The 13,026-nt window shown below is 39.8% G+C and overlaps 1 protein-coding gene across 6 annotated transcripts in view; it reads left to right on the top strand.

Annotated features, from left to right (window-relative positions):
• The window catches only part of CLEC16A (C-type lectin domain containing 16A), a 183,005-nt gene that overhangs the window by 20,056 nt on the left and 149,923 nt on the right, over positions 1-13,026 (top strand). For 5 of the 6 annotated variants that reach the window (XM_075285768.1, XM_075285766.1, XM_075285767.1 and 2 more), the window contains exons 6-8: positions 5,169-5,292; positions 9,898-10,072; positions 11,772-11,825. In XM_075285768.1, coding sequence (XP_075141869.1) covers positions 5,169-5,292; positions 9,898-10,072; positions 11,772-11,825 — 353 coding nt within the window. Of the gene's footprint in view, positions 1-2,812; positions 2,941-5,168; positions 5,293-9,897; positions 10,073-11,771; positions 11,826-13,026 lie in introns of those variants that run through there. The other variant, XM_075285770.1, reaches the window with a different exon arrangement.

The raw sequence follows: 13,026 nt of genomic DNA, 5'->3' as shown, positions 1-13,026 counted from the left end.
CCATTCATAGCTCTCAGCGGTGACCTCTTCACAAATAGTACGTGACTACTGTGATGTGCCATTTGTGAAGTGGTGACCTTTGAGACCTGCGATTGGCCGTCATGGTCACTTGGCATAAAAAGCATGGGGACCTGTTTCTTTTTTTTTTTAAATTCAAAACTAGATGTCGATATTTAAAAGAATCCCTAGCGGAGCAGGAATGATTTGTAAGTCTCCGCACTGCCTATGTAGGCAAACACTCTCCCTGATGTGTGCGTTTATCCCCTGACCCTGGTCTATAGTCTCTCACTCTGCCAAATCAGTATCCCTGCGCTATGCTGAGGAAGCCCAATAGGCCGAAACATTGCTGTCCATAGCTGGGAATCTGTTCCTTTTGGAATAGAAATACTAATTTGGCAATTAAATCCGCATCATGATAGTAGACTTTTTAACTGAGTCATGCATGATGTTAAGGATGCTGCCCTCTAGAGGGCGGCATACAGAGTGCACTGTTCTCCTAATTACATCCTGGAGAATAGATTGGCATATTTTTTTATCCGATATTTGAAAGAAGTGAGAAATAAAAAGAAATTATGTGCTGGATTCCCTTCTGACCTTGACTCAAAAAAATTCTAGAAAAACTGCAGTGGTATGTTTTCCTGATAATCTCTGTGTGAGAAGCCAGCCCTAGCAGGTAGTTTATCTGTCTATCTCTGCAGCCTGGAGGGATGGCATGTGTAATACAAATTAGCAGACTTGTACAGCTAGTGATTGGGACGTAACCGCAACTTCACTGTGTTTGTAACCTAGCAGCAGGCTAATAGTTTCCTGTGAATTAGGGGGAAGTAGAAAAACAAATTTAATGAGATTTAAAGGTAAAGTCTATATAATTCCTGTAAATGAGGATTCGCTGGGGGTATGGTTCAATGCCTTGGTAGAAGGAAGCGGAGCAAACACTTAGGTATTTGTGAAATTGTAAGGACATGTTCTTAGAAAATAATAAAGGCACTTCTCGAACGCTAGAAGATGTGTATCCGCTCCAGAGCATATGTACTTGAAAATAATTTTCGTGTACTGAGATAATTATGTATACACATATACTGTGTGTGTGTATATATATATATATATATATATATATATATATATATATATATATATATATATATATATATATATATATATATATATATATATATAGTACAGACCGAAGGTTTGGACACACTTTCCCATTCATAGAGTTTTCTGTGTTTTCATGACTATGAAACTTGTAGATTCACACTGAAGGCATCAAAGCTATGAATTAACACATGTGAATTATATACTTAACAGAAAAGTGTGAAACAAATGAAAATATGTCTTATATTCTAGGTTCTTCAAAGTAGCCACCTTTTGTGTGTGAGATATAGATAGATATACATGTACTGTATATACTCGAGTATAGGCCGAGTTTTTCAGCACAGTTTTTATTGGGGGGGGGGGGAGGTCTATGACCAGCCGCAATAGTAATGTATAGAATCTCCCATAAAATTGTGAAAAAAAGAAAAAAAAACAAAAAAACTTAAAGAATACACATATACACTAGGTATCCCTGTGTCTGAAAGTGCCCAGTCTACTGAATATAGGGTATCTGCAGTGCTCCTCTTCAGTCAGGAAGGGGTTAATAGGAGCACTGCAGATACCCTATATTCAGCCAGGGGGAAGTGGGGAAAAAAAAAAACAGTCCTCAAGCTCAGGGAAGGGGCAGACAGACAACCAAAACACCCCCTCCCCTTCCTCATCACCCAGCAACTACTGCACCCAAAAACTCCCACCATTTTAATTTTTGAAATTTTCCAGTAGCTGCTGCATTTTCCCCCCTAGGCTTATACTCGAGTCAATAAGTTTTCCCAGTTTTTTTTTTTTTTTTTAGATTGTGAGCCCCACATAGGGCTCACAATGTACATTTTTTCCCTATCAGTATGTCTTTTTGGAGAATGGGATGGAAGTCCATGCAAACACGGGGAGACCATACAAACTCCTTGCAGATGGTTTTTTTGCCCTTGGCGGGACTCGAACCAAGGACTCCAGCACTGCAAGGCTGCAGTGCTAACCACTGAGCCACCGTTTGGCCCCCGAGTTTTCCCAGTTTTTGTGGTAAAATTAGGGGCCTTGGCTTATATTCGGGTCGGTTTGTACTCGAGTATATACTGTATATGTATGGGACGTATTTGGGACACTTAACCACTAGTCCACGGGATGGTTTAATAAAAAGGAAATTGTAAAAAATTAAAATAAGCATTACTCACTTCATTGATTCCCTGTTGGCATTTTGTTGGTTTCCCTGCCGGGCTCTACTTTCTGGTCCTTCTTGGCACTGATTGAGATGGGTCACTGCTGTGGGCAGTGATAGACTGAGCCATGAATTGGTGGATGTCAAGAGTGACCAGAATTAGAGACTTACAGGGACCTATTTAAGCATTGCAACAGCAGTGGCGGGGATGTCCAACTCTTATATACTATGCTGCCACTGTAGATCATGGTGGGCTAGTGGCAGCTAGCCTGTGACTGGGATGTTAGTAGGTTTTTCAGGGGCCAGACAAAGCTTGGCAAGTACCAAGTTGTAGGAGGCATTTTCTGTAAAATGGAAAGGTAAGGTTTGGCTGTAACTAAGAAATTATTCAATAGATGTTGTAATGTTTGGCAGACGGGAACAATTCAATGACCTATATTTTGGGTGTCAATATAAGTGTGCTTGTTTATATGTGTCACTTTTTTTCCATTTGTAGATTCTAATTGCTCATTCATATTTTACATACTGAAATTAAGATGTGTTGTGTATATAATAAAATAAATAGTTATGGATACATGACCACGCTGACGGTAATTACTGATGCTTAAATGACCCAGGTTCTGAATATAATTATTTTCTATTTTTTGCCCTTTCCTCTCTGGTGACCCCTATGTACCATATCGCAGTGTCATGTAAGTTTGCTAACCATTTACCATTGCTTTCCCTTTGCATGTATTCTGATTGGTAATCTTGCATGAAATGAAGCAGCCAGTGGTGGGCATCAGATGGTAACCTGGTTATCACATGGCTTATAGTACGATCACATATAGATTTTCTTCCACAAGATACTTTGTCTTTGGATATTGGCGCATGAAAACCACAACAAGTTTAACCGAATGGGGATGGGGGACATTTATCAAGTGTTCACCTTTACATTGCCCACCACTGGACTGCTTTGAAATCCATAACCTGCCACCTTTTACATTGTTAAACCACTAGACCATAATAAAACGGGTGGGATGATGATGTGGATTTTAGTGGTGTTTGCATTTACATATCACATGAGGAGGGCAAGATCTGATTGTTTCAATTACTGGGTAAAAATGAATTGTGGGTTGATGAGGCGCTGATTTTGTCACCCAGGTAATGCTGTGTATTCCATGTATACAGATAAAGCTATAGTCAGATTAGCAGATCCGAACAGTTCTGCTTAAAAATGATGCCAAACAGAAGGGTTAAACATGGGATATGGGGTAAAACCGAAACATAGGGTTCAATTCAATGCTATGGAAAAAAAAGGATCCATTGTTGTCCGTTTCTTCAATCCCAAAATCGTAATATATTACATTTGTGTCCCATTAAAAGACTGGTGACAACAGATGCCTTTTTTTTAACATTGAACCCTATGCAAATGTGCATCTAGTTTGAGTAGATCTATTAGACTGGTCCAGTAAGTAAATGGACAGATTGTGATCTGAGTATAGCCTTGGCTGTACTGTACAAAAGATAGATTGAAATGTCTATATCTAAGTAGCTGGGTTACACCATCTCTAGATGTTTGTGTTAGAGTTCCACCATCATCCCACCACCTTCTATACGTAACTGGTGCCTTTTATATACTTGTGACCTTAATTCTGCTTTTTTTTTTGTTATTCCTAAAAAGTTAAACTAATTTTTCAACAAACTTTGTATAAATGAATAGTAAAGGCGATTATAAGAAACTTCGTAATGTATCTCATCACAGAAAAATGCCTTTTTACACTTGTATGGTTCTTTTTCTGCTCTGTGCTCCATGGTAAACTGACATTCACTCAGAAATCTCTGCTTAATCCGTCTTGGTAGAGCTAAATGGACAGAAGGTCACAGAGGAGTCATATTAAAAAATTCTAGAACTCTATAGTGAGGGGAGGTGGAAGGAGGAGTAGGAGCTTGATGAGAGAGGAGGGAGACGCAGCTGCAGATTAGAGTAAGCTATCTCGCCCTATGTGCTGTATTCACATCAGCACAGGTCAGTACTTCTCTATAATACCTATTTGATCCTGTGGTTCCTTTGGAGAGCGTGAGACAGTGCCATAGAGTAGATTGTCCTCTACTCTCTGTGTGCACTCTATAGCAGACAACATAATATCTAGTTTCCATCTACCAGCTCAGAGAGAACTGAAAATTAGAGAGAACATGCAATGGGGAAAACTGCTAAAAACTACACAATACATGTCTTGTAATGGCCAGAAATAGTGTTAATCCTTGTGTACACACTTTACTGTTGATGTACGCAAAGTTTGTTGAAAGGTTAGGTACATTTTGAGGACCCCCCCCCTCTATTTCCTAATCCAGCACTGGTGCATAACACAGCAGACTTGCTTAGATGTGTATATATTGGTGATTCTTTGGCAGGGACAGTTTTCTGTCTAGATTTATCTGATGTTTACAGTGTGGATATGTATCAGACAGTGTATATGAGTTATATATATATATATATATATATATATATATATATATATATTTATAAATATATATATACACACACACACGATCAATCTTGTGTATGTATATATGATATATGTGTAACGCACGCCCTTACTTTATGCTGTTTACTTAGTTTAATTGCTGGTTACAATCTCATTACTAAACACAGATTTACAAGCCCTCTCCTATATGTGGCAGCCATAACATTTTTGTAATTGGAGGAAGCAAATAAAAAAAGGAAATATTGTTACACATTTACGGCATAAGCTATAATCGTTAAAAGCGCTGCTGAGTGTACAAATATACAGGCTTCACCCTATTTTAGCTTAATGGACACAGACCTCTCAAGGTCACTGGCTTGTTGTTAGGCTTAAAAAAAATAAATGTATTGCTTGTGCTTATTTTGTATATTAACCTTTTTATATATATATATATATATATATATTATTTTTAGTTAACAACCAGCCCATGTTACACTACATTCGAGATAAAACCGCAGTGCCGTATTTCTCCAATCTGGTTTGGTTCATTGGAATTCATGTGATTGAACTTGACAAATGTGTCCAGACCGATGAAGAGTAAGTATATGATGATCTTGTTATAGTAAAAAATTGAGTTGAATATTGGGATTATCTTCATTAATTTACAGTGGGTGCCTACCAGCTCTAATATTGTTACCCTGATTAATGGGATCCTTCCATTTGCTTCGGCCCCTTCAAACAGCCAATTGGCAGGATACCCTGCGTTGGACCCTCACTGATCTGATATTAGTGGCCTATCCAGGACTGTAGCTTTAGGGAGTGCAGTGGTAGCAGTTGCTACTCAGCCCTGGACCCCAAGGGGGCCCCCAAAGATCCATATAAAATATGCATCTATACTATGTGGGGGAAGTTATTTTAAAACTTAGTGCAGATATGAAGAAAGACGCTTTTTTTTTTTTTTTTTCTCTGAAATTATTATTATTTTTTTTCCATATTTTTACTCAGTAAGTGATGACATATTTTTTTTTTTTGCAACTGGAGATGCCCATCTTCTCAAATTGCCATGGGCAACTGCTCCATTTTTTCTTTGCGCTAGGTTTGATACATTTCCCCAATTGTTCTTTCTTCTTTTTATGGGTTTCCTTGGGGCTGAGCAGGCTCCTCCTGTGTTACAGAATATTATGTCTGAGTGATGAGCATGAAATTATCTTATCTTATTATCTTAGGGTTACAGTTGTCAAAACAGATATGACCTCACCTTAGATAACTGACGCCTCTATTACTAGTGTTTTTCCAAAGTATTCTGTTTAGCTATTCAGACTTGCCTATGATGTGTACATGATTTCTGCGACTGCCAGCCTCCCATTGCTAGTCAGGCCCTTTCTTTTTTGCCTATTTTATTTAAAGAGGATTTGTCACCATATCTGAAAAGCCCAATGGCCTACATAATTTGATAGGTCCTGGTACCCTGAGAATTTGTGTTAGTATGCAAATATTATGTTTATTATCCATATCTGTTCAGCTATTCCAAAGTTATAGGCTTAACCACTTCCGGACCGCCCATAGACTATAAACGTCCAGGAAGTGGTTGCCTAGTTCTGACAGGACGTACTGGTATGTCCAATAAGAACACAGCAGCTGCACGGAGATCGTGCAGCTGCTGAAGCTGGGAGCCGGCTGTAACTTCAGCCGGAGCTCCTAGAGAGATGGCAGGGAAGGTTTATTCCTGTCCCTGCCTTCTTGATCGCTGTGTATACAGTGTCTTACAAGAGCTGCTGGGTCCTACAGGACCCAGATCAGCTCTGTATACTGTGTATACAGCGTGCAGGAGGCTGTATTCCTCCTGCAACTGAGGCTAAATGTAGTAGCCTCAGCTATAGGGGAAATCAGCCTCCCTAACAAAAAAAAAAGTGATCAGATGTCCCCAAAGGTCTCTTATGACCTTATGGGGACACAATCTGAAAAAAATATATATATATAATAAAAAAGTAAAAAAAATTAAAATAAAATAATTTAAAAAAATAAATAAAATACGCTAATAAAACACTGTTATTAAAGGTTATAGCCCCACCCCCGACGACACCATACAAAATAAAAATTATCGTAACGTAGAGGAAAAACTATTTTATAAAGTTTTTCAGTAGCACTTTGTGTTATTAAATAAAAAAAATAATAAGAAAGTAAAAACCAGACACATTTTCCTCCTATTTTGTTTATATTTCCCGGATATAAAAAAAAAAAATTAAAACACATTCGAAAATAAAAACAACAAAAAAGACACAAAAATTAGTTGAATGAGACATACGAGAAAAATGTTACAGCCCTCAAAACCGCACATACAAAGAACACCCGAAAATGTGTCTGGTCCTGGACCAGAAATTGGCCCGGTACTGAAGTGGTTAAGTAATGTTGATGCAAATTCTGGTATACTAGCCAAATGGGTGGTAACTGCATGACATACAGGACACAGAGATCACTGTGAAACCAGTGTTACTGCCCACTTGGCTCTTATACCATAATTTACATCACTAAAAGGGCTTATAGCTTTGGAGTGGCTGAACCGATATGGATAAAGAGAATATCAGAATGCTCAGGGTGACAGCACCTATTAGATGATGTATGTCATTGGGCTTTTCATACCTGAAGACAGGTCTTATTTAAGATTACTGAGAGGATAAAAATATATTTACAAATGTGTATATAGCCCTTAATTTAAAGGGGTTTCTATGGTTTTTAACATTGATGGCCTCTCTCCTGGGGTCCAACACACAGTATCCTCTTAGAGCACCAGTACCCTTGTTGCGCAGCTTTTGGTATTAAAGCAATGCCCCATAAATTTCTGTGGGACAACGCTGCAAAACTGGCCCACGTTGTGTAATGGCAGCTTTTTTTGTCGCAGATTTTGTTGCAGCCATTTAAACCAGAGCCAAGAATGTATAACACAAAAGTAATGGGAGATATATAGGAAGCTCTTATACTTCTAACTTCTGTTCAATCCATTCCTGGCTTTGGCTCGAAAAAGAACACCAAATCCGCAACAGAAAAACCCTGAGTTTCCGCAACGTGGGCTTTAGCCTACGCCTGATTTTCACAGTAGCCTTCAGCTGCACTTCCCAGGCATCTGGCCCTAGATTTCATCCTTTGAGTTGCAAACATTGAAAACAGCGGTAAAAACCACAGCAATATTGAACATTTTGCATGTTCCAAACCGTCAGCGCCTCTAATACACTGCTAGTGTAGTTCACAGCACATAGACCCGCTGGTGATTCCACCATGTGTCCCCTTTACCAAAAAAGAAGTCTTTCAGATGCTATTTCTTTGCCATAGCTTTTCCAATGAATTGAATCTCTATGTAAGTTACATCCTTAAATGAATCTTATTACTCCAGATTACTGGTAGCCTACCGTTACGTTATTTATTGGCAGTCATTTTCCCCAGACTTCAGGATTTAGTGGTTTACTTACAGTGTGCTCCATCAAACAGGCATAAGTAACGGTAAACTCTGCACGGCCTACACTTTGCAGTCTATGGAAGCGCTGGCTTGGCACATTCTCTCCCTCCGCCACTTTTATTACACGTAGTGTTGTTTATCGCTGGATTGATCATTAACATTCTCCAAATTGCAGAGTTGCAGAAAGAAGATTTATCAATGAGCACCCCTGTGAAGCTTCTCTGAGCCGCCTGGGCCGCAGCCAAGATTTAGATCATTTTCACTACTGTGTTGATTTTTTTCCTTTATAAACAAGTGCTTAATCCTGATGCCTTTAATCTCTACATTCTGAATGATCGTATGACCGCCTCTTAATTGGATTGCATGAATTATTCACAGCTTCCTCCGGGTCGCCGGCCCCCGCAGCAGCCTGCTCATGTACTAATTGAAGCCCTGCTTGTTGTGCTTGAGTGATTGGAGTGGTAGCGTAATCCATATTCTGAAGCAATCCATTAAAGTGATTGTAATTTGGCTAAATTAATAGTTCACATTCATGAGTGGGGAAGGATGGCAGCAGAGGATACGAGGCAGCGTCTGGAGTGTCATTTGGCCTTATAATCTGATTGGAGCAGATCACAGGTGTAATGCCATAAGAGTAACCTATACACATTAGTGGAAATGCGTGAAAACAAGGCTCTTTATAGGGGGAAAAAAACCTCATAGACTTCATTACAGATCTTTATTTTTTGAGCTGAGTAGAGAATGTCTATCATTTAGGAGGACCTGTTTTTATGTAGATTGTGAGCCCCATATAGGGATCACAGTGTACATTTTTACCTATCAGTATGTCTATGGAATATGGGAGGAAATCCACGCAAACACGGGGAGAACATACAAACTCCTTGCAGGTGTTCTCCTTGGCAGGATTTGAACCCAGGACTCCAGTGCTGCAAGGCTGCAGTGCTAACCACCGAGCCACCGTGTTACTTCTAGGAGGACCTGTTCTGTCCTACATGGCACAATCAACCCATTGATTTGAATGGCCACTATGTAATGATTTATTCTACCAGTGGTGGCGCTGCAGTGTAATTGCACACTTACTGTTTATAGTTTACATCAAACCACTGCAGTTTGTATTAGGGGTAAATGTTATGAGGAGTGTATTGTCCAAACTGGAGAACCCCTTTAAGAAACGTTCAGTCATGGTTGTTAGACTATACATGGGAAGCCTTCTTTCATGAGTGGATTTCCACTTATAAGAAAATACAGTATTTCCTAGCTCCTAAGCTTTATGTTTCACAAAACGACACCCGATACATCGATAGGCTGACGTGTATCACATAATGTCACAACATACTGCTTGTAAACCAGAAGGATCAGGGACTGGTCAAGCACGAATGGCTCAGAGCTCGTTCACATCTGTGCCCAGGTGTCCGTACTTCAGGTTTCCGTTTCCTGCATAAAACAGAGGCAGGAGACGGAAACCTGCAGGAGTCTTTCTCACCCATTAATTTGAATGGGCTGTCCGGCCGTGAGCGTTTTATGCTTTCCGCCGCTAAACCGGGTTTTATAATCCGGACACAGAGTCGGACATGCAGTACTCTGTGTCCGGATTAAAAAAACGGTTTTGCGGCGGAGAGCATAAAACGCTCACCGCCGTTCACGGACGGACCTGGTCTGTGATTTCCGTCTTCTGGCATGCAGAAGATGGAAACCACAGAACGGACAGCTGAACGCAGGTGTCATGTCCTGTCTATTTATTTATTTTGCAGACACAAGAATCGAGGCAGTCTCAGCAACTTGGTATCGCAGCATCTGGATCACCTGAATTATCTCAATGATATTCTTATTATCAACTGCGAGTTTCTAAATGATGTTCTAACAGATCATCTCCTGAACAGACTACTACTCCCCCTTTATGTCTATTCACTGGTGAACCAGGACCAGGTAAGTGCTACCTGTATGATCAGTGATGATCTGGGATTATGGAACATGGGAACTAGCTTTCCATACAAGTGAGACTTTGCCCTTTTAAAGGGATACTCCTATTTTGGACATTTCAGGAAAAATTTATCAACATGTTTACACCAGAAAATTGGTGTAGAAGTGGCATATCTTTGCACATGGACCTGGTTTTCACCAAAGATGAACGGGTGAACAGGGAGGAAAAGGGACATTAGGGGAAGAGCAGGGATGCCTTGTTCTGGCTGGAGTACATTTCAATTCTTGAGAACAGGACCGCCTGGCATGTCCAGAACTATCACGAATAAAAAACAAAAGAGACACCGAGCACACTATATAGTGTAGAATGTCTGATAAATTTTGGTGGAAATAACCAGAAGATTTAAAAGGACCAAATGGCCTCTCACCTGATGAGGTTGTGACAATCGCTCACAACTACGTTTGGGGTTTACCGTCAGGTGGAGGAGGCAGCACGTCTGATGGACACCGGCCAAGGCCAGGGAAGATAGAGTTTTCAATGAAAATGGAAAGACGGCGCTCTCAGGTCACAACAGGATTTTATTCAAAAAGACAATGATGCATCATTGTCTTTTTGAATAAAATCCTGTTGTGACCTGAGAGCGCCGTCTTTCCATTTTCATTGAAAACTCAGAACTATCACGAAACAGTCTCTTAATAATTCTTGTGCATATTACACCAGTTAGGGAATGGATTGTTTTCAGTTGTCCGGGATTTTTTTCATTTTTAGTCTTGAACACAGACCATAAATATTTGATTGATGGAGAGTCAAGAGACTGCCTCTGCATATATCAGTTGTTTGTAGCTGTATACTAGACCGTGGAAGCGGGTAGCTCCATGCCCTGTATGTTGGTCAAGTGCCGTTACTGCAGTTCAATTTCCATTTATATCAATGGGAGGAAAGCTGCAGTAAAGGCTCCCACCACTATAGAGGACACGGCGCTATCTGCTTCTGGATTAGCGGACTGGACGCATCCCTGAACATCTGATCCACAAGGGGGTTGGGTTCCGGTCACTACAATCAGATTTTTATAGTCTATCATAAATAAAAGAAATCCTGGACAACCCCTTTAAGGCTGATATAGGTAACGCCATTTTGAATAAATTCTGCCCAATATATGTTTGGTAAATAAGTCCCCAACTTTTGGGAAGAACAAGCTTTTTCTGTAAGCCATGGAAGTGAACTGAGAATGCAGCTGCCTCTCCCTATTCTGCACGTAGATTCATATCTCACATGTGCGTCCTTCATCTATCAGACGTATTCTGAGAATCGACAGTTAAGAATACATGTCTCATCTATTGCACATCATAGAAGACAAACCCTTACATCAGTGGTCCCCAACTTGAGTCCATCAAACTCTGCCCCTTGTGGCAGGTCATGTGACCAAATATGAGCAAGTTCTTCAACAATAACAGGACTTGCACACATATGGTCATACAACAACACATTTGTGCAATTGCACAAAGCAGTTTTGGCATGCATCACATTTTTGAGCACTCTTTTTTTTCCACTTTTGTTTTTTTCTGCAGTAATATACTATTTTTTTTATTTCACGCAACAGTTTTAACTGTGTTGATGCATCCTGCTGTTTTCTTGGAAGGCCAATAAACCTAGATGTGCATTTTAATAGTTATTTACCTATATGATTATTTTTTTCATGTTTAGGCGACAGACCGTCCAAGAATAAGTACTCAAGTTTCCTTGTACCTGTTATCCCAGGTAAGTTCTTATGTGGCTAATGAGCTGGAAAATTTCATTGCTCTGTTTCCAAGAGATGCTTATAAATTATTTGGTATTTTGTGGCATGTTCTGTTCCCAGAACCAGAGGAAAGATCGCCACTGTTGTTTTTTCTAAAGGGGTAATGCATTTCAGCAGACAATAATGTTTTTTTAGTTTTTTTTTCCTATGAATACACTTCCTACAAGAGAACATTATGCATGTTCCATCAATATGGATACAATTTTCTGTCTTCTCTTTAAGGCTAAAGCCCCAAGTGGCGTTCCGCAGCGAAAAATGTTGTAGGAAAAATTGCAGAGGCAACACATTGCAGGTCTTCCTGTAGCACTTTGGACAGAAAGTTTGCATAGGTTTCCTTCAATTATACCTATAGGGAAACCACTAGCTTTCCTTAGATATAGTTGATCTGCTGTCATTTCCAAAACCACGTGTCCGCCGGAAAACGTTTCAATCGCCGTGTTCTGCAGCACCTTTTTTTTTTTTTTTTTTTTTTTTTTTAATAACCACAAAGTGGGGATGGGATGGGATTTGCTAGAATCCCATCCACTTTGCTGTGACTGTAAAAGGCTGCAGTTTTTTCCATGGCGTTTGCACCACATGGGACCCAGGCCTAAAGGGTTTTCTGGAACTTTTAAATTAGGATATGCCTTTAATTGACACCTGACACCTGGGACTCCTGTGGGTTAGTTAGTTGAAGCAGCAGCGCATTTGCTTCACTGCCCCTGTGATATTGCATGCATTGGTCACATGATCTAATTAGAGCTATGTCCCTTTCAAGTGAATGGGAAGTGCTGAAAAAGCTGCGGCGCTCACACAAATGCTGCAGTCTCTTCAAACAGCTAATCGGCCGAGGGCCCAGGCGTCGGACCCCTGCTGATCTTTAATTAATGACCTACCCTAAGGATTGGTTATTAATTATTTAACCCGGAAACCCCTTTAACATTACACTTTTTTGTGTATTGTATTTTTCTTATGTGGTTGGTAAGTTTTATTTCTTTTCCAAGTATTGATTATTTAAGTGGTATAGGATATGTTATTGATTATTTGTGTAGTGTATCAGTTAAGCATTACTACAAGAGCCTGATGATTTATACTGCATGCGTTACAATAAGTTATACTGCATGCCGTCTACAATAATCATTGCAAATATCTGATTAAATATGCAATGAAAAAAATTTGCTA

Source organism: Leptodactylus fuscus, chromosome 8 (genome assembly GCF_031893055.1).
Source record: "Leptodactylus fuscus isolate aLepFus1 chromosome 8, aLepFus1.hap2, whole genome shotgun sequence".
Lineage (NCBI taxonomy): Eukaryota > Metazoa > Chordata > Amphibia > Anura > Leptodactylidae > Leptodactylus > Leptodactylus fuscus.
The sequence above is the reverse complement of the archived record's forward strand: the minus strand, read 5'-3'. Positions and strand labels throughout refer to the sequence as shown.